Source organism: Sminthopsis crassicaudata, chromosome 1 (assembly GCF_048593235.1).
Source record: "Sminthopsis crassicaudata isolate SCR6 chromosome 1, ASM4859323v1, whole genome shotgun sequence".
In the NCBI taxonomy this organism is placed as follows: Eukaryota; Metazoa; Chordata; class Mammalia; order Dasyuromorphia; family Dasyuridae; genus Sminthopsis; species Sminthopsis crassicaudata.
In genome coordinates this window covers 29,646,862-29,667,636 of record NC_133617.1, presented here as the reverse complement: position 1 = coordinate 29,667,636, position 20,775 = coordinate 29,646,862, and the positions used below count along the sequence as shown (strand labels likewise).

The window sequence follows — 20,775 nt, the reverse complement described above, 5'->3', positions numbered from 1 at the left end:
CCCTTATCTTGTGTTCAGAAGGATGGACTGTCTACAGGTAGAAACGGTGGCAATTCCTACGAGAATTAGGCCGCCATTAACCCTCAACAGGCCCAAGGCCTTGCTGGGGCTCCTTCTCAGCGGCAGAACTGGGGGCCCCTCCTCCCCAGTGAGACCAGGGATCGATGTCCCGCCGGGCGCCTGCTGCAAACAAGGCAGCTGCCCACCTCCACTGGGCAAAAATGCAGCCCTGCTTCCCCTGGGAGGAGAGGAGGAGGAAAGGAGGAGGAAAGGAGGAGGGAAGGAGGAGGGAAGGAAGAGGAGGAGGGAAGAAAGGGGGAGGGAAAGAGGGAAAGAGGAAGGAAGAGAAGGAAGGAGGGAGGAAGGAAAGAGGGAGGGAAGGAAGAAAGGGAGGGAAGGTATCCAATCACTTCAAATACCTTCCATTCCGTGCTAATTATTTTAGGCTCAGTAGAGGTAAAGAAGTCAGATCCTGTCAGGATTTAAAAACACAGCTTGGGTGCAAATGGGCTCCCCCGCCCCCTGTTGATTCCGTGGTCTCAACAGACCCCCTGAGGCATTGGCGTGGGGAGACCCTCAGGAACACGTCGTCTCCCCGTCTCCACAGGCAGCCCTAGTGCTCCTGACTCGACAGCTCTCATCACCAGGATTACTATCACTGTTCTCATCAAGGTAACAAGTCGGTGCTAGCCCCGAGACTCATCTGCCAGCCTGCCTCAGTTTCTCCTGAGTGTCAGGAGTCTTGGCTCAGAGACAGCACTCCACTGTGGGTAGATCTCAGGGGGTCTAAACGACTTTTTTTAATATTCTCACAGCTGCATATTGATAGTGTCAGTTTTTTTTATTTAAAAACAAAATGAAAACCCCCACCAAGCCCTCAGAAGTAACAGGAGGGCGCCGGGGCCTGAGAGCTGGCAGGGGAGTCTCGTGGGTTAGCCATCTCTTACCTGTGAAAGAGCAGGGTCTTCTAGGGATAATTCTTCAAGTTTCAGTGCAGCCAGCAGAGCCTCGAGCCCCTTGATGTGCTCTAGGACGCTGGAGATGAGCAGCTGGAGACCGGCCACGTAGTGCTGGAAGCTGGAGAAGACGGGCGGCTGTGGGACAGGAGAGGGGAGTGAGATGCCCGGGAGCCCGGCCGTGACAGAGGTGGGGGCCCAGGCCAGAGGACGGACGCCCTCGCTTGTTCAGCCCTGACCCCCCGCTGCCAGCCTGACCGTGGCCCTCAGTCTGTCCCCGCCGTCTCTGGCTCGTGTGATGGGCGGCCAGAGCCCCAAGGTCTGGGGCACAAGGCCCGCTGCACAGAGCACCTCCTGGCTAGACGTGCTGACTGGCTATTGGCCAGAATGGTCACTGCCCTGGCCCTGGCCCCCCAGGGAGGCCTCAGATCATCCTTATCCCCCAGGATGTGGGGCCCGAGCTCATGCCCACAGCTTAAGTCCTTGCGGGGCCGGATTGGGGGAAGGTCAGAACAGTCCCTGGAGCAAGGGGGAGGAGACCACCCAGCTGGTCAGTATCAGAAGGGGCTCCCCCCAGCCTGGCCCCTGTAGATCCTGTGGAGAAGCCCCTTCCTCAGCAGCAGCAGCCCCAGCCTCTGACCACCAGTGACCGACAGGGCCAGAGGGACCACGAGCTGGGGCTGGCAGCAGCCCACAGACCCCTGGCCGGCTTCCTCAGAAGGAAGGGGCTCCTCTGAGGTGACCAGCATCCCACAGGTGCCATCTCTCTGCCGCTCACAGGCTAGGGCCGGGGCCAGGAAGCAGCAGGGCCGGGGCCCATCTCCCCTCAGACGGGCTCGTGACTGCCCCCTTGGCTGTCAGTGAGTCAGTGCGTGTGACTCCACGCCAAGGACCATGGGACCTTCCCAAGGGACCCTCCCCAAAAGCTTCCCTGGTCGTCTCCCCCACCCCAGCCGAGCGGGCTCCCTTCCGAGGCGCCCCCGGGTCTGCCCCTGAACTCGGGGCTCTCCCAACCCCCCACTCACTCAGGCCGTCAGCGTCTCAGAAAGGGCGGGGGCTTCAGCTCTGCACCGAGCTCTGACCCCCGGGCCAAAGCCCAAGGGCAGCGTCCGGCCCGGGCCGCACCAGTCTCAGAGCCGAGATGGAAGGTTTCTGGGCCCCGGCCCCAGTCCCGCTCTCGTTCCCTGCCCGGGGTCCTCCTCCAGACGCCCTCTGGACGTTCTCAGGGAGGACTGAGCCGGCTCTCCGAGCAGGCCCCTGGCGCCCCCTCAGCTGCCCTACATCCATTCCTGGACTTGCAGAACCACCAAGGCCCCCAGATCTTTTCCCAAAAAACTGCACAGGAGCTGTGCCTTTCCGTCTCTGTCTGAAGCTAGAGCAAAAGCCGCGTCTTGTTTGTGACCTTCCCCTCCCCACGGCGGTGATTACCATCAGGGTGTTGGTTTCTTTTTTCTTCTTTTTCCTCTTCTGTAAGCTTAATTTATACGGCTGCAGGACACTGTCACAGTAACTAGTCACCCAGAGGACAATGGAGATGGTCTGAGGGAAAAGAAAGAAATGTGCATTGAGCAAGAGGATGGGGCGGGGGGGGGGGGGGAGATGGAGGAAAGGAGGGAGGGAGGGACAGAAAAACAGAGGCTGAGAGAGAAGCAGAGGCAGAAAGAGAGAGACAGACGCTTAGGGTGCCACGACCCAGAGCCAGGCGGGGACCCTGGGGGTCTCCTGGCCCCACCCCGCCCCCTTTCACAGAAGGGAAGCTGGGGGAACACACAGGCGGAGGGAGGCTGAGGGGCAGGCGGGCGGGCTCACCTCCACAAAGAAGACCAAATTCTCTAAGATTCTGGGATGCGTCTTCAGGCCCCCGTCCTGTACTTCTAGTATGTCTCCTTTACACTGACTGAACACTTCTGCGAGACAACAGGCGAAGACCCCAGTCAGTCTCTTGTTGGCCCGAGGGGCGGCCGGGGGTCGCCCATGCCCAGTGCGCCTTGCGAGGGCGCCTCCTCTCTTTACGATCTCGCCCCACCCCAGGGCTCCCCCGTAGGTTTCTGGGCGGCAGACGAGGGGCGTTCCCAATAGGAAGACCAGAGATGTCTTTTCCTCTCAGGTCCAGGTTTCGGACCAGGAATCCCATCACCTCGGAATCCCAACCACTCTGCTTCGGGACGATGAAGCCAAAGGGCTTGGGGGCTCCCGGGAAGGACCCCCTAAATCAGCGTGCCCGTACCCCATCACGCCCAGACCGAGGCGCCAGAAACGAGCCGTTCTGGAAAAGTACGTACGTGCTCACGACAAGAACTCCTAGTGTCACTTACCCCTTAATTGTTCTAGTAGAGATTCACAACCGGTCCCTATCCTCTCCTGGATCTCGGCCGTGTCCTCTGAAAAGGAAGCAGAACACACGTCGGGGGAAGGCTCCGAAGAACCTCCTGGCTGAGCCTGCGCCCCCGGGGCCCGCCCGGACCCCGAACCTCTGCTCTGGCCCTGGAGGGGCCTCGTTCCTTCTCGGCCAGAACGACCGCCCCAAGTGAGGGGGAGATTAAGACCCACTTCTTTCAGTGAGCGACCAGTCTGGGTGGAGCAGCTCCCCCGACATTCCTAATTCTGAACCGGTGCTAACTGGGGCCCGGCCCAGATCTCACCGGACTGGAACCCGGGAGCGTCTGTGCTTCCTGCCCCCAACGTTCGGCCCTCCAACCCTGGCCTTTCAGACACAGGCTCTGCACTATAGCAGCGGATTCCTTCCATTTCAAAATCTCCAATTAACTGGTAAATTTACATGGCAAAAGGCCCTTGTGACATGTGATTTTTTGGTTAATGGGCCTAAATTATCACATGTGGCCGTCCTGAATGCTGCAGCGAGGGGGGCAGGCGCCCTCTGAGCTACATTCGGGACGGGCAGCTGGGGACGAGGGGCTCCAGCCGGGCCGGTCCTGCCGATCACCCCTGAGGAGGACGTGGCTCGTGAGGGCCCGGGCCACCCTCTGGGTACTCCAAGCAGCCTCTGCCGTCACCGGAAATCAAACAGTATTTACTGTCTCAGCTCAGAGTTTCTGCTAAATGAAGGCCTTTCCCCCAACGTGCTGGATTTACTTTCAGAGCAAACAAAATCATCATCTCTGAATCAGCAACAAGCTTTATCTGGCCAAAGCCCAAGGTGTATGTAGACAGACAGACAGACAGACAGACACACCTACATCTTACCTAGGCCATTGGTATCTAGTTCATAAATATCACTAACGAGATAGAAGGAGCTGGTCTGGCACTGGCAGCAGCCGCTGCTGAAGAAGCCGGCCATCCGGGTGGGGACAGGACCCAGGAAAGGATACTGGGGAGGGAAGGAAAAAGGTCTCATTAGGCTGCAGGGGCAGCAGGAAGCCAGAGGCACAGGGGCCCTTGGGGGAGGGGGCTGTCCGGAGACCCTGAGTCTGGGGTCACGTGGCTCACGAGCGTCAGGTCAAGCCTCGGGAAGGCGTCTCCTATGCATCTGAGACAGGGGTCCGGCTGGAGCCAGAAGGGGCCGCCGGGGCCGTCTGGTCCAATCCTCTCCTCTTACTGAGTCTGGGGAGGATAAGTGACTTGTCCAAAGTCTCCCAAGCAGCCTAGAGTCGGGAGCAGCCCAAGGTTTGAGCAGACACAGGACACGGGCACTGGGCGCCCCTCTAAAGCCCACCTGGAAGGACAAAGCTCAGCGCTGGGATTGGGGTCGGGCCTCTAGAACACTGGGGGGAGGGGGACATTTTAGAGAGATTCCCAACACAAACGAGAGGGGGCTGGGCCAGGCGCCGATTCTGGGATTCTGGGCAGAGTCCCTCAATCACTGTTCTGCTTCTGCTCTTTTTGACAAGGAGAAGGATTTTTGGACTTAAACAGTCAGGAGAGAAATGGCTAATGGGCTGCTGGTCCCCAAGGTGGCAAGAGAACACTAGCAGTGCCGGAGGAATTCGAACCAGGCCCTGAAGGACCGTGTCCTCATGTCCTGAAAGAGCCGGCAGACCCTCCTTGGCGCCCCACTCAGTGTTCTGTGAGCACCGGAGGAAGGAGGAAGAGGCGCCATGGAATTGGAGGGCACGTGGCCTGCTTTTCCAGAAAGGGAAGGGGGGCGCTGGTGACAAGGGCGGGCCCAAATCTGGGCGTGCTGTGAGAGGGAAGGCTGGTGCCCAGGGAGACGAGGAAGCCGTCGTCACCAGGAGCCACAGCGGGCTGGGCCGGGCCACTCTGATTCTCCGGCATGTTTAGTAAACTTGTGGGTTAAAGGATGGACGCGGGAGATGCTTTAAGCAAAGATGCTGGGACGAGGGTCTGGCAGAGAAGATCCCCTGGTTCTGGGACCCCTCAGAAAGGATTCTCCGGGAGGGCCTCGGGCCCCAGGACCATGACCCGTTGAAGAGTTTCTCCAGTGCCGTGAATGCTCATAGATGACATGTTCATCACATCTGTACGTCACACAGATGGGGAAGCACGGTTAACATGCTCCACTGGAGGGCAGCTAGGGGGCGCAGTAGATAGAGCACCAGCCCTGAATTCAGGAGGACCCGAGTTCAAATCTGCTCTGAGACACTTAACACTTCCTAGCTGTGTGACCCTGGGCAAGTCACTTAACCCCAGCCTGGGGGGGGGGGGGTGAGGGGGGAACAAACATGCTCCACTAGATGACTGAGGGAGGACCCAAAAATAATATGACTCAGAACCAAATCTGAGAAGACAAAACAGAATTTGAGAGAAATGTAAAAGTTTACGCTTTGGTTCAAAACCATCGAGTATAAGACAAGTTTGTCTAAACACTAATTCATGTGAAAAAGATCAGAAAGCCTGAGTGGGCAACGGACATAATAGAAGTCAACAGTGATCAACAGCCAGAAAGAGTCAAGGAGGAGGCACCCACCCCATGGTGGTCTCTTCTGGGGCCCCAGTCTGAGAGGGAGGGCTCGGAGAAGCTGGAGACCAGCAGGACAGCCAGGGGCCTCAAGCTCAGGCCAAATGAGGGAAGGCTAAGAATCACAGGCGACAAAGCCTAAAGATCGGCAAATACACAGAGTATCCCCAGGGACTTCCAGCGGAGATGGACCAGCTGAGGTCTGGGCCCCTCAGAGGAGCAAGGGGAGAGGCAAGTTAAAAACAGGCCTTGCTGCCTTGGAAAGCAGCCCCTCCTTAAACGGTGTGACAGAGAGGACTCCAAGGTCCCCCCACCCGTGGGTGGGAGTGTACCAGAGACTGGAACAGTCCTTTCTGTCACTTTTAAAATCGCAGACTCGCAGTTGGCCACAAGCCAGAGGCCGGATCTCGGGAGCTCAGGGGCCTGCCCGGGGTTCATGCAGTAGGAAGGGGTCAGGACTCAAATCTGGGTCTCCTGGTGCCCTCCCCCACTTCCAGGCCCTAAGGCCTCAGGAGCCGCCCTCACCCTCACGAAGGCCACCGGCCCACAAGTCCCGGCCCCGGCCCCGCCCTGCTTCTCTGTACCTGGACCTTCCGTTCCACAAATCGCTTTCCCGCGTCCAGCACGCCTTCCAGCTGCTGGAGAAGCGAACGGATGGTATCGATCCTCGAGGAGACGCCGTTCTCTGTTGTCTTCTCTGAGTTTTTTGGCTCCACTGGGTGGCTGAGAGTTGGAAGCCCACTGACCAATCTCAGGGTCAGGGAACGGATGCGCAGCCAGAGGGTCTCTTCCTCCAGGGAGAGTTTCTTGTGCTCTTCAGAAATATCCCTTAGGGCGGAAACACCAGCAATGGCTAAGCGAGCAGAACGGAATCCCTGTGGCCTTTCCAGCGGCCACTTCCACATTTTCACAGTGACCGTCTGAGCCGGCCGGTGGCTCCCCAGCCACATCCTAACCCAAATCCTTCTAGGCCTGGTGAGTCAAGAGGAGACAATACAAGGCGTGGGCCTGATTCTGAGTTAAATAGGCGGTACCTCTCCTTGGGGTCCCAGGTGAAGAAAACGTGGAGGTCCCTATTGTCTCGCAGGTCCTTCCAGGGGATGTCGTCCTCCTCGGGGCTCAGACTCATGGATTTGACACTTTCTTCTAAGCTGGTCGATCTGTGACACAAACATAAGGTCCGTGTTTACAGAACCTTTGGGAAAGAAGGAAGAAGCACCTCAAAGCACATACAAACCCCCTACAAGGAGGGGCCCCAGAGCTAGAGAGAAAATAAAGGGGGGCCAGGAAAGGGGACCCCGGGAGGCCAAATCGGGATTTGAATCTGGCCCCCGTCCAGCTGCCCCAATGCCTCTGCTCCTCCGAGGGTTTTCTTTACACTGGGATAAAGAACAATGGGTGGAAGGAGCTCTGAGGCTGCCCACAGGGAGGGGAGCAGTGGTCAGCTCAGGCTGGGCACTTCCCTCGGAGTCGATGGACACACAGTGGGACGACGGGCACAATTTCCCAGGTTGGACAATGCAATCCATGGATTTTAAGGAAAAAGAGCCGAGGTGGGCTCCGTGCCGGCCCGCTCCGCCTGCCTCCCCACCATGTGCTCTGGACGCTCAAGGCCACTGTTCCCTCCGCCGCCTCGTGCCACACTCACATGTTGGCTTCCAGCATCAGGTCCAGCAACATCCGCTCCGTGCGCACTTGGGCAAAGTGCAGAGAGTTGTTGAGCCTGTTTCTGAAAGCGATGAACTCTGGGATCTTCTCAAATGCACCATATTTGTAGGCTTGAATAATATATTCTGAGGTCTGCAAAGAAAAAAACATCCCGTCAGCATGAGCATCTTTAACAGATCAGAAATTCGTGGCAAAGCTCGCCAGCAAAGCAACTCCACCAGGAAGTCCAAAACAAAACCCAACAGAGAATCAAGGAACCACTTGCAGGCTACCTCCGACCCCTCCCCGCTGCTCTGCGCGTCCCCTTGCCCGACACCAGCCCCACGTGGCCATGAACACGGGCGTGGGGAAGGGTCACCCCTCCCCCGACTCTCAGAGCAGCCACCCTGCGCCTGAACCACGCTAAGCAACAGCCCCTGGTGCTTCCCTTAAGATGACGGGGAGAGCCTGTTTCTAGCGAGGCTTCAAAAACAGATCCACTGCCTGCACTGGTTCCCCCCTAAAAAAAGGCCCAGAGACGTGCTGGCTCCTTCTCACTTTATTGTTATTTTGAGTACACGATCACATAGCGCCAGGAGGACTTCAGGGAGATGCCAAACAAGGCCGTCACGAAGGCCCACGCCACCATTAGTCCCAGAGGGAAACCCCCGACCCCCTGAGTGACACGATGCAGAGCACAACCGGTAGGTGACCTGGAATCCCTGGGAGAAGCCGCCCAAGAGAGCGAGAAGGATCATGGAGAACAGAGCTTCCCGGGAAGGAGGCCATGTCCTCAGGACCCGGGACGGCACCAGGCTCCAAAAACCTCCACAAAAATCCAACGCCTGCCAAAAAGCGAACACGCGACACGAACACTCTCTAAAGCAGCCTCCTTTCTGCGGGCCTCCCTCGGCTGCCTCTGTCCCCTCTCCATTACGTCCAGATAATGTGCGTGATAGGAAAATAGGGCAATAGTCACAACATACCCTCTGATAAACAGCCTCGCAGGGTTCATATCAGGCCGCGGGATTGCGCCAGGGGCGCTAATTCAACTGCACTCGATGCGGCTTTTAAACCCCCACGGGACACCTCGGTGAGCTGTTTGCCTGCAGTATCTGGAGAAATTAAAGACGGACGGACACAAGAAAATTAAAAAGATTACTTGTGATCCTGCTGGCTTAGAGAAGGACTACCTGAAAATCCTCATGTTACCTTCTGGCTCGACTCGAGGAGGGCAAAAGAGCCTCTTCCCTTAACTGCCTACGGGGAGTGGGGCTGTCCTAGCCAAGGTGCAGAGGGGGGAGCGGGGCAGACACGGCAGGGGGTCAGGGCCGCGGGAGCCCAGAGCGCTGACAGCCGGCAGAGCGGGGATTCCCCGGGCGGTCATCGTGAGACCCCAGTGGCTTTCGGGCTCAGACCAAGGGCTGAAAGCACCCACTCCACCCCAACTAAGAGCTTAAGGTGGTTCTCATTTCTGGGTAGCCCTGGGAATACATGAATTGGCAGGAATTAAATGCAAAAAAAGCTGGAGAGCCCAGCAGGAAGGAAGCCACGTTACTCTTTCCCAGGCTACAAGGCAGCTAACACCCTGGGGGTCTTTCCACGGTAGTCCTCCTTTAAGCCTGCCTGTGTCATGGCCCCCAAAGGGGGTCGGATGTGTCCGATGGGGGGAACAGCAGCGCCCCCCGGCCTAGCCTAAGGGAGACCAGGCTAGAGACTGCAGGCAAGTAGGCTCGACCAGGGCAAGCCCAGACACTAAGGTCACCGAGGTGAGGGGGGTCCCCTTCCAGCTCTGAAATGAACCCTGGTTGCTGCCGAGAGGGCACAGAGGCCAACTCCAGAACCTCCCTGCGCGGCTGCACCAGCCTAACAGTCCCACCTGGGCACGATGGCCCCATGGACCCCAAAAGTGCTCCTGGAGGCCCAAGGAGTCCGAGAGCAGCTCGCCCTCCAGAAGGAAGAGCTTGTTCAGAGCTGGCTCAGCTCCTCAGGAGCCCCATGAAGGAAAAGCTCCCCTTTCTCCATCCCCCCCAGGGGTGCGGACAAGTGTCCATTTCAAAATAAGCGCAAACTGAACGGGAGCAAAGAGGGCTGCGGGGGAGCAGTGGACAGGCAGGCACACGCACACAGGCACTCAACACCCTCAGAGATCCCTGTCTTCCCCAAAGCAGGCCGCAGGCCCCCCGCCCCGGGGCTCTCTGCAATTCTTCATCTGGCAGCTGGCACAAGCCGCCACGCGGACATCCAGGGACTCCTCTCCATGCAGGAGTGGGGTCTTTGACCAGAAGATTCAGGGCACGGAGCACGGTCCTCCCACAGCAGAGTATCCTCTGCCAGGTCTCCGGTGGCCCGGGGCACTGCCCTCCTGTCCAGGTCCATAGGGGGGACAGCATCTTGCTCACAGATACAGAAACTGGATAGAAAATGTTCTTGATAGAAACTATTAAGAAATAAATCAGCTTTAGGAGTTTTGGTTCCCGCTTCCCCAGAAAGCCGTGGGGTTGAGTTGCTGACATTTCTAGTTTATAAGGTCATCTATCTTCAGGCCACGGGATTATCCTCATCAACAGCCAAATATCAGAGAGAGAAAGGACAAATTAGTCAAAGGCTTCTTCCAGCTTGGAAAGGAGTTTCTTCTCACTGGAGCTTCTTCTCACCTCAAATGTCCCTTCTGTTTTCTGGCCACAAAGATGGAAGGATCCAGACTTTTATTTTTTTATTTTTTAACAACCATCTATGACTTCTACGACGCTGAAGGATCCAGCTCTATGAATATGCAATGAAGCATCATCCTTGTCCACTGTTCTCTGTGAAAACGGAGCCTCCTGCCCACAGAACCTGGGCCTGGACTCGCCCTGTAGATTACTGCAAACCTGAAAACCCCCAAGACGCTGCACAAAACATCCTTTTCCTCGGTCATTGCTAGGCTTGGCAGAACAAGAAGCAGAATGCTGGGATTGTCTTCCGGGCTTGGTCCGTCTTTGTATTTTAAAATATAATGAAACATTCTCTGACAAACAATCCATGACAAGCAGTTGAATACGGGGAGAAGCAGCACGGAGCCCGATTGTTCTTGCAGGCTCTGCCAGGATAGATGATTCTGGAAACCAAGTCCCCAGGGATACGGAGGTACCCACTGCCCCATGTCCTGCCACACGCTTTCCCAGCAAGGGGCTTCGGAAGGACCTGCCCTTCCTTCTCCTTCATGTTCTGACACTGCCCCATACACAGACAGCTGGCAGCGGCCACATACAGAGGCCTGTAGTCAGTCCCATGCCGGGGCCCCAAGAATATATTTAACTAAAACCTGCTGACTGACCCCTAACTTCTCCTTCAATAGGAGCAGGTGAGCTCCTATTGTGTGAACTCCACAGGGGAACTGCAGGACACTGAGGGGAGACCCTCTACACGCCAGCAACCAGCTCCTCAGAAAAACTGCTGGCCGGCCTTCCAACGTCTCTAAGCTAGAATATGGACAAATCCTTTAAAATTTTTCTCTTTTTCTCCGGTGATCAAAAAGAACAGCTTATCCAGTCAATCAATCAACATTTACTCATCATCCCTGATGTGCCAGGCACGAGGCTAAGAGCTAAGCGAGTTTAGTTGCCAAATGTTTTGGAAGCTGGATAGAGTCACACACAAGCAGGGTCCCAAACAGAACAGGAGACCTAGGAAGGCAATGATGTCAGAGTCCCCCCTGGCTCTGCAGCTGTCCCGGGGACGACAAACCTCCCTTCTCTTCAGGAACCTTCTTGACAGCTGCGATTCCCAAGGACTTCCAAATGCAAACCCAAAGGAACTGGAGAGAGAGGCTCTCTTTCCCATCTAAACATCCCCCCGCCCCAGGGCAGGGGGGGGGGACCTCCTCTTCCTAATCCCCAACTTTGCTCATTTCCACATGGAGACCCTTGAAGCCCAATCTGTCCAGATTCAGCCGGCTCCTAAATGTGGGCAAACACACCATCAGCAGTGTACCCGGCGCCCCCATCTCTTTTCATGGTTGGCGATTTAGCTTGGCCAGCTGGAGTGGGAAACACGACGCCCAGCCTTTTAGTCTGTAATATTCCAGGTTTATACTAGGAAAAACCATCTTTTTAAAAACTGTCTGTTTCATACTCCAATGACTGAAGAGCAGAGTACAATGGTCGGCAGACTCAGCAGGGCCTGCACACTGCTGAGTTCCAAAGCTGAAAGCTCTATGAGCCACTCATCATCCCTTCGGAGCGAGGGCTCCCCCACAGAGCGAGCTCGGTCATTAAGGCACAGATCTGAAAGACGTGCTCCGTCTGTAGGTCCTGTCATGTCAGCGACCGGGCTGACCTTGCCACCTTCTGAGGACTCTGCCCCCACAGAATGGAAGGGTTTCACAGGCTCAGCCACAGCAGGAGGGGGGTCCCTAGAGCTTTCCCAAACAGCGTGCTCCTGTGGTCCCACCTAGCTAAGGCCTCCGAGGTCCCTCCCAGTCTGGACACTCTGCTCTAACTGGAGCTGGGGCATTCGTTAGCTGAGCCCACAGAAGAAAAGGTTTTTACTTACATCTTTCTGGTTGGAGTGGAAAAACCTGAGTGCAAAGTTGCAGGATTGGGAGGCAGCAGCATATTGACCAAGAGGCTCCGCATAGCGGGTCAGATGGTATCTGTAACAAAACACACGGGCAGGTTATGGCTGAGCATCCCCAGAGTGGCTCTGCCCCGACTGAAAGGGGCCAGGAGTCCCACAAGCACCTGCACCCCCCAGCAGGGTCGCTGCAAAGCCCAAGACATGAGGGGCAGCTCAGCGAGCCACAACCTCAACCCGGGATTCTGCAGGAGCCTGATACATCAATATAACCCAAAGCTCCTCCCAGAGCACCCAAGTCCCCACTGTTGTCAGAGGCAGGAAGCAGGTGTCAAAGTATCTCTCAAACGCAAACAACATTATGGCCATTTTTTAAACCTCGCGTTTAAAAGGTGCCCAGATGACGCATCACCTGCAACTCCAAGGGACAACGAACAAGACTCTGAGACAAGTAGACCTAAGGGAGTCACAAATGTGCCCTGGAGCCTAAGCTCTGGAGAGAGGGCCCCACTGTAGGCCCGCCAATACAGCACAGCAGACCCTGGCAGATCCAGCAGGAGCCCCTCCCTGGGAGGGCCCAGGATCCTAGCATTCGAAGTGAGAAGGCCTCCTGGAGCAGGTGTCTAAGGCCTGGAGGCCTCCCAGAGCAGGAGTCTAAGGCCTGGAGGCCTCCCAGAGCAATAGTCTAAGGCCTAGAGGCCTCCCAAAGCAGGAGTCTAAGGATTGGAGGCCTCCCAGAGTAGCTAATCTAAGGCCTGGAGGCCTCCCAGAGCAATTAATATAAGGCCTGGAGGCCTCCCAGAGCAGGAGTCTAAGGCCTGGAGGTCTCCCAGAGCAGGAGTCTAAGGCCTGGAGGTCTCCCAGAGCAGGAGTCTAAGGCCTGGAGGCCTCCCAGAGCAGTCTAAGGACTACAGGCCTCCCAGAGCAGCTAGTCTAGGGGCCAGCATCCCGAGGGGGGGAGCAGAGGGGCATGGGGCACAGCATTCTGAGTATATACTACCCACCCGATGGTGTCATGCTGGATGTGCTTGGCATCGAGGCTGGAGTACAGGTCCACCACGGGCTCAAAGGCCCCGAGCAAGCAGTAGATTCGGACAAGCAGCAATTTGAACTGGGCATTGGAAGGGCTATGGGTTAAGCCCTCTTCTAGTAATGTCAGGGCCTGCCACGCGGCCCTCTCTTCCCCTGGAAGTTTACCAGAAAAAAGGCAGATTATCCAGTGATACTGGCAGGAAACTCAAGAGAACTCCTCAGAGGGAATAGACGACACGAGGAAGCGAGCCTGCATGCTGGTGGTCGGGGGTCTCCTGAGATCAGGGCCCGGGTCGGCCTCTCTTCCAAGCAGTGTCACCCCGAAGCTCTGCCAGGGAAAGGCTCAGAGGCCGAAGCCCAGCCCAGTTCTTTCCCGGGTATTCATCTCCATCTAACCCTGCCTTTCCATTCCTATGACAAGAAGGGCCAAAGCGACCTTCTGGGAAGGGGAGCATCAGAAATGGACCCAGGCTGTTCCAAAAGACTCCCATGGGGGCCCAGCACGGCATGGCCATCCAGCCAAGGGGGCCTGTCCAAGCAAACCCACCTGCCCTTGGGAATGGCCCACCTGCTTCCAACCACATGTCGATGAGCATGTGTACAGCAAGGAGACAGTAACAGTCTGAACATTGCAGCTCTGTTTTCAAACAGGATTTTCCTGGAAAGGGAAAAAAAATCATCGTCTCAGAATCCAGCAAGCACTCAGCTGGCCCACATGCTGCATGTTCAGAGGCCTCCTGTAAGCCCGCGGGCCTTAGGGAACATCCCCCAAAAGCAGCTACCGAGCCACAAAGTTAAAAAATGGGGACGTGGGATCGTCTACAACTCCAGAAAGGGGGAGAATTCTTAATAAAAAAAGGACAGATCCCAAAAGATCAAATACTTTTAGTTTCACCAAATTAGAAAAAAAAATTTTTTTTTGCACAAACAGAATCAATTCAATTAGGTAGAGTGAGAAGAGAAACTGCAGATCAGCAAAAACATAAATAAATGAATGAATGAATGAACAAATAAATAAATAAATGAGCGTCTGTGTTTAGCTATCTCTTAGCCTGATAACCAAATGTGTAAGACCATGAAAAATTTCCTTAATGGTTAGTCAAAGGATATGAACAATTCTCAAAAGAATTGTAAATTATTAACAACCAAATTACAAATTTTGCTCAGAATGATGGACAGAAACAACTACACCCAGAGAAGGAACACTGGGAAGTGAATGTAAACTGTTTGTTTTTCTTTTTTGTCTTTCTACCCAGGTTACTTATACCTTCAGAATCCAATTCTTAACATGCAACAAGAAAATTGGATTTACACGCATATATTGTATCTAGGTTATACTGTAACACATGTAAAATGTATGGGATTGCCTGTCATCTAGGGGAGGGAGTAGAGGGAGGGAGGGGAAAATTTGGAAAAATGAATATAAGGGATAATGTTATAAAAAAAATTACTTATGCATATATACTGTCAAAAAATTTTATAATTATAAAATTTAAAAAATAATAATAAAATTTAAAAAAAATTAAAAAAAAAAAAAAAAAGAAATTTTGCTCAGAGCAATGCTTTTTTATGGCATCAAAGGACTAGAGACAAAGCAGGTCCCTTTGGGGACAGCCCCGTTAAATCGTGATCTGTGAATGTGGCTGATTTTCACTGCAATGTTAACAAATAACAGAAGAATATGGAAAGATTTTGGGAAAGAGAACACCTGATGAGGTAAACACAGAAAACCCCCATCTACAATGATCACAGCATTAGACTTAATGCAAGGTAGTATCAAAATGCCCGCCCAGAAAGCAAAGAATGGGGAAAATCCTCTTCCCTCTTTCCCTGAAAAGGAGAAGTGGGGGACTAGGGGTGTGAAATACGGTATCTGTTATCTGATGGAACTTATTTCAGTTGGTTTCATTCAACTGCTACAAATGAGAGACTAAGGGGAAGCAAAGAGGGTATTTTGGGAAATAAATATTAAAAAAAAAAAAAAAAAAAAAAAGGGTATCTTCATCATACACTTCAACAACAATACTGAATGAAGAGGTATTCTGATGGAAGTGGATATCCTCAACATAGAGAAGAGCTAATCCAATTCCAATGGATCAATGATGGACAGAATCAGCTACACCCAGAGAAGGGACGCTGGGAAATGAGTGTGAACTGTTTGCATTTTTTGTTTTTCTTTCCAGGTTATTTTTACCTTCTGAATCCAATTTTTCCTGTGCAACAAGAAATTCGGTTCTGCACATATGTATTGTATCTAGGGTATGCCATAACATATTTAATATGTATAAGACTGCCTGCCATCTAGGGGAGAGGGTGAAGGGAGGGAAGGGAAAAGTTGGAATAGAAGTGAGTACAAGCAATAAGGTTGTAAAAAATTACGCAGGCACATGTTCTGTCAATAAAAAGTTATAATAAAAAGAAAGGGGGGGGTTATCTTTAAGAAAAAAGCCCCCAGAGCCAGTCACAGAACTAAGTAGACAACTGCAGCTGCTTTATCTCTGCCTGTTGTGCTTGGATGGGGTGGGGATGGGGGGGTGGAGTGACTGGGATCCTGAGGACAAAGGCGGAGGTACAGCATGAGGGTATTGGGCTTGGAGGAGGGGGGCTCTGGTCCTGGCTCTGTAGGACCTCAGGGAAGCCCTTCCGGGCCTAGATGTGGCTGCCCTCCTCCAAGCAGCAGCAAGCTGGGCATCTGCCCCAGAGGACCAGACGAACGAGGCCGTGGCCCTCCCTCGTGGCTAGCCCCCCCGACAAAACCCAGCTGGGTGCTTGTGAAGGTGCGTTTGCTTACAGAGGGGCACACTGTCTTACCCAGGGAGATGCTCATCGCCTCGCCATTTCCCTGATGTATTTTAAGGTGAACCCAAAAACAGGTTGAGCCAACACGCTCCCATTTCCCCCTCTGCCCCGTCAGGGAGCCACCAGCAGCTCAGCAGGGGGAGGCGGCCTCCCTGACTCCCTATTCAGCCTCTGCTCCCGTCCCGGGCCCCCAGGCCTCGCCCCGGGGAAGGCGGCTCACCAAACTCCAGCCCGTGCTGGTATCTCAGCATCAGCTCTCGGACCCCCCTGAGCTTCTGCTCCTTGTCCATGCTGTGGTAGAGGCCCAGGAGCCGCATCAGCTGGACCACGCACAGGTACTGCTGCAGGCCCTTGATGTCGACGGGCAGGGCTAGCTTCTCCTCTGTGGAAGTGGACAGCGGCACCTCTCCCAGGAGCTGATTGATGAACTGCCAAGAGAAGCAGAGGAAGGACCGATGAGACTCCCTGGGCTCTCCTGAGAAGCACAGGCCAGCACCCAAGGGCTGATCTCCCCCCATCCCTGATGCATGTCCCCTTCGGGCACTAGAAAACCCCTGCATCTCCAGACTTGGGAAGGGCCAGGGAATGGCTGGAAAAGAAGGTGAAGTTGCGGGCCAGAGGTCACTGCCCCCTAACTCCCACATCCCTTCCGAGATGGGTGACCAGGCGCCGGGTTAGCCAAGTGACAAAATGAGCGAGATCCTGAACAAATTTTGGGATGAGCTAAAAGCGTGTTAATGAAAAGCCTACTGTGTACAGAGAGCTCAGTCAGAAGGGCGGCTGTGTGGAGGCAGGACAAGGTGAGGGACTTGCCAGAGCTTACGGTTCAGAGGCAGATGAGACCTCCCTTCCCCCCATGGCTGGTGTCCTGGGGAACAAATGCAGGGTCTATGGGAGCCGGGGTGTGGGGGGGAGGGAGCATTCAGAGCAATGGCTACTGGAGCTCGGGCTGGACAATAACTGGGCAGCCACACCCACTGTTCCCGCGGGACGAGCCTTCGTGGCATCCCTCCTGCCCCCACGGCCGCTCACCCAGGAACAGCCCTTTTGAGTCCATAGCTATTACCCATCTGATCTTTACATGGGCCCCAGAGGCAGAGGCCGCCTCTCCCACTTTTTAGCTTCCCAGAGCTGCTGAGCCTTGGGGGGGAGCCCACTGGCTGCGGGCCCAGCCCTGGTCCTCCTCCTGCCTCGGGGGTCCCAGCTCTGCTGGTTTCCCGATTAAATTTCCCCAAGGCCTTTAACCGAGTGTGATCGGGCCCACAGGCCTCCCAACTCCCCAGCTGCCTTTCCCCAGACGCTGACCCTTGCAAGCAGGTGACCTCAGCCTTGTACCCGCTCCGTAACACTGCTCAATGAGGCAAGGTGGAGCATGGCCCCAGAGGGCCTGCCCTGGATGGCAAAGGAACAGTGGGAACTCTGGTGCCAGGCCCAGAAAGCCCCGGTGGGCCAAGGGCTGCGAGGAGGAGGACTGTGGCAGGGCTCTGAGGGACACACTGGAGAGGAGGGCCGATGTCTTCACTTAAGAAACACTGTCGGTACCCGGTATTTCAGTGTAACTGATTTCCTTGCATCCTCCCCATGTTATTTGGTGCCTTTAGAAGATTCTGAGGAGGAGTTCCCAGGCTTCACCAGAAGGCCCGAGGGGGCCAGGACAGAGGCCTGCTGGGAAGCCCGCTGTCGGGTGGGCAAGGAAATTCAAGGGCAACGGGAAGCGCCAGTCAGGACCTGAGAGGTACTGGGAAGTCGAGGTAGAGAAGCGGCAAGTGGGGGTCACGGGCAAGGACAGAGGTAGAGGGAGGACCCCCCGTTGAGGACCCTGGAGAGAGAATGAAGGGCCGGCAGGGTGGGAACCAAGTGCTCCCACCCAATGAGTGTGGCCTATGAGGCCAATCAATCAGTAAGCATTGGTCAGGGGGCTCCCGGGGGACCTCCATGTCGGGTGCTGAGGAGACAGAGTCAGCGGGAGAGGACACAGACAAAGCAGCCATCTATGGGACAAACAGGAAGTAATTCAGAGGGAAGGCGCTGGAGCAGAGGGCGCGGCTGCTGCCCAAATAAAAGCTGAGACAGCCGGAGGGGACCCAGTACTTCCCGGGGTCACCTGAGAGTGCTCAGGGAGGGCCAGATGAGGCGGTGGATTTGGCAAGTGAGACCCCTTGGACAGAAGGAGAGGGGAGATGACCGAGCTCAGCACACGGGCCTCGGGGGCGAACAGGAGGGATGCCAGTAGCCGGGCATCTCTAACCCGCAGCAGACAGGCTCACCAAGGTCCCTGGAGAGGGGACAAGAAGCCTCTAACCAGATTCCCAAAGCCTGCTGTCTCGGGCTCATGCCCTTGGCAGCCAGTTCTCACCATCAGGACCAGCTCCTGGCACCAACGGCCGCCAGGGAATTCTACCATGTCCGGGGAGGCCATGAAGGTGCTGAGATGCCCGAGAACTCTAAGCCAGGAGGGATTTTTTGGCAAATCCAACACGCATCTCCCCCCCACCCCCCGCTTTTGTACTTCTGAACAATTCTCCGGCACGGGCAGAGGCTGGGCACCCGTGCCAACGGTTCCCTTAGAACGCGCCTCCTCAGACTCAGCCTGGCAGCCGAGCAGCCAGGGATAGCACCGTTTCTCACGTGGTGGGAAAACTCTGAATCCCTGGCTGAGAATCGTGTCCCAGGTACAAGCGCTGTCAGGACAAAGGGGAAAGGCCGCTTCGCCACCTCAGCCTTTCCCTGGCGGAAGGACTGGACCAGGCCCTGCGCGAGGGCTTCCCAACGATCAAGTCAATTTTTATGGATGAGGAAACGGAGGCAGAAGTGACTCGCCCGGGCTTCCCCAGTTAGGAAGTGCCCGAGGCTGGACTCCAACAAGCGCCTTCAGGAAGACCTGCGCTGCACTTTGGCCCCTGACACGGAACAAGCCGGCCCCTGAACCTCGGTCCCTCCTGAGGGCCCCGGCCCGACAAGGCCCTGCTACTTCAGGGAGGGCACAGACTCCCGGATTTCCTCTCGGGCCGTCGGGGCCCAATCCGCCCTCTGGGATTTCCAAAACTCTCTTGGAAAAGCGGTCAGTGCCCGGCGCCCCATCCCCAGAACTGAACCCTCTGAGCTCGTCCCTGAGCCCCAAGACGCTTACCTTTGTACACTGGGAGGCAGGCAGGAGGTCAACAAACACCTTCAGGTCAGTGAAGCAACAAGGCTTATCCCCGAACCTTTTGAAATATTGAAACATCAGCTCTTCCGGATCACCTAGGAGACACAACCACCAATTACTGCCCGGGACCTCACCAGCTCCCGAGCGGCAAATGAACGGCGGCAGGGGCCGAGAGAGGACCGCCCGGCCGGCACCAGCCGAGACCCGAGGGCCCATTAGAGGGGAAGGTTTGGAACGCGGGCCTTCGGCCTCAAGCCTGTGCTCTCCCGGGTCCATCCCCCACAGAGATTGGGCCAGGGCGTGGGGCAGAGGGGCCCCCGAACCCCAAGTTCACCACCGTGAGGTCACAATCCTAGGTCACCCCTGGAGGCCTAAGAAACTGCTTTTTAGGATTTCAGACCTAATGACCCACTCAATGAGCACAAGAGACCACCTGACCTAGACCTGCAGGAAGCCCTTTCTCTGCAAAAGCTTCTCCGTGCTTCTAGGGCTTCTGCTTCCGAAAGCAGAAATACGTGAGAGATTAGGTGTCCTTAGGGCACCCCGGGAGAGGAAGAGAGCGAGCGCGCGCGTTGGGCACTCTCGAGGAGCACTCCCATCTTGTCGGCCTTTGGAGCAAAGACCATTCCCTGGCAGTGGGTTGCGTTCCCTCCTCCCAAATGGGCGGCCTTAAAATGCATTTACGTACCCAGAACCCGCCTAAGCAGACAGGCAGGGTTGGGGAGCACTCAGAGCTGCCTCCCACTGCCACCTCCCCAGCTGCTGAGTGACACAGAGCTGCCCCTTAGCCCCTCCCTGCCCCGGGAGCTTCAGAGAGCTGGCCCCCGCCCCGGGAGCCCCCTCACCCCCCGGCTCCTCACCCAGCTTGTGGTCGTCATTGTAGCCCTGATGCCGCAGGCGCCGGATGAGCTCCAGCTTGGCCAGGTACGGCCCCCGGAGGTGCCGGGAGCTCTTGGACTCCTCCAGGATCCTCTCTTCGATGAACTTGATGGCTTCTTCTGCAGAATAATGTACTTCTCCCTCCAGAGAGCTGAGGAGAAAGCGGGGACAGCAGCCTGTTGCGCCTCCCCCGCTGGGCCCCGACTGCCAGCTTCTTGTTTCCCGTCACCCTCATTGCCGGGGGCGCCCCCAGGGCACCCACCAGGGCGGGCCCGCTCTGCCTGCCCACCCCCCCAGCCACTTACTGTTCTCCTTCCGCAGGAGGGCTCCAGGCTTCATCGATGAGTTGGAAGACAGAGTCAAAGTAAGTCAAATAGAACTGCCAGTCATCTGAGCTGAAGTCAAAGACCGAAAAGAGAGGGGCCTCCAAGTGAGCGCCTGCCCCCACCCGTCAGGCCCCCCGGCCCCCGCCCCCGCCCCCAGCAGAGACTCACTTCTTTAACAAAAGCCTCCTGGAGAGCGCGTTGCACTCCGGCCACCTGCTGAGCTTCTTGTACATGGCCATGCACTTGTTTTCCCTGCTCTGGAGCTCGCTGGTCAGCTTCTCTACAACCACGAGAGGGATTCGTTCAGTCAGGTTCCCCCTCCCAAGAGGTGACCCCCCCAACCCAGCAGTCCTGCTGCAAGGCGGACGCAAGGACTCTGCGGACGATCCCACGGAGAGGGACTCCTGGAGATGACCCCATTTTCCTTACAACCTGCTGCCGGTGACTAAGCTCCCCCCACCCCGTGAGGGAGCAGGAGCGAGGTGCTTCCCGAGATGGCCCAGATGCTGAGGGGCAGCAGGGTGAAACCTGAGCCTCGGCCAAAGGCGGAGGGGT

General features: G+C 56.0%; 1 protein-coding gene across 1 annotated transcript in view; it reads right to left on the bottom strand.

Annotated features, from left to right (window-relative positions):
• The window catches only part of NAA25 (N-alpha-acetyltransferase 25, NatB auxiliary subunit), a 37,018-nt gene that overhangs the window by 2,266 nt on the left and 13,977 nt on the right, over positions 1-20,775 (bottom strand). Inside the window, exons 8-23 of the mRNA XM_074297285.1 lie at positions 20,389-20,500; positions 20,200-20,289; positions 19,876-20,045; positions 18,998-19,110; positions 16,088-16,295; positions 13,637-13,726; positions 13,041-13,221; positions 12,016-12,115; positions 7,481-7,632; positions 6,867-6,992; positions 6,417-6,660; positions 4,161-4,284; positions 3,272-3,337; positions 2,766-2,863; positions 2,385-2,495; positions 948-1,094 (exon numbers count right to left, since the gene is read on the bottom strand). Coding sequence (XP_074153386.1) covers positions 948-1,094; positions 2,385-2,495; positions 2,766-2,863; positions 3,272-3,337; positions 4,161-4,284; positions 6,417-6,660; positions 6,867-6,992; positions 7,481-7,632; positions 12,016-12,115; positions 13,041-13,221; positions 13,637-13,726; positions 16,088-16,295; positions 18,998-19,110; positions 19,876-20,045; positions 20,200-20,289; positions 20,389-20,500 — 2,132 coding nt within the window. The remainder of the gene's footprint in view (positions 1-947; positions 1,095-2,384; positions 2,496-2,765; positions 2,864-3,271; positions 3,338-4,160; positions 4,285-6,416; positions 6,661-6,866; positions 6,993-7,480; positions 7,633-12,015; positions 12,116-13,040; positions 13,222-13,636; positions 13,727-16,087; positions 16,296-18,997; positions 19,111-19,875; positions 20,046-20,199; positions 20,290-20,388; positions 20,501-20,775) is intronic.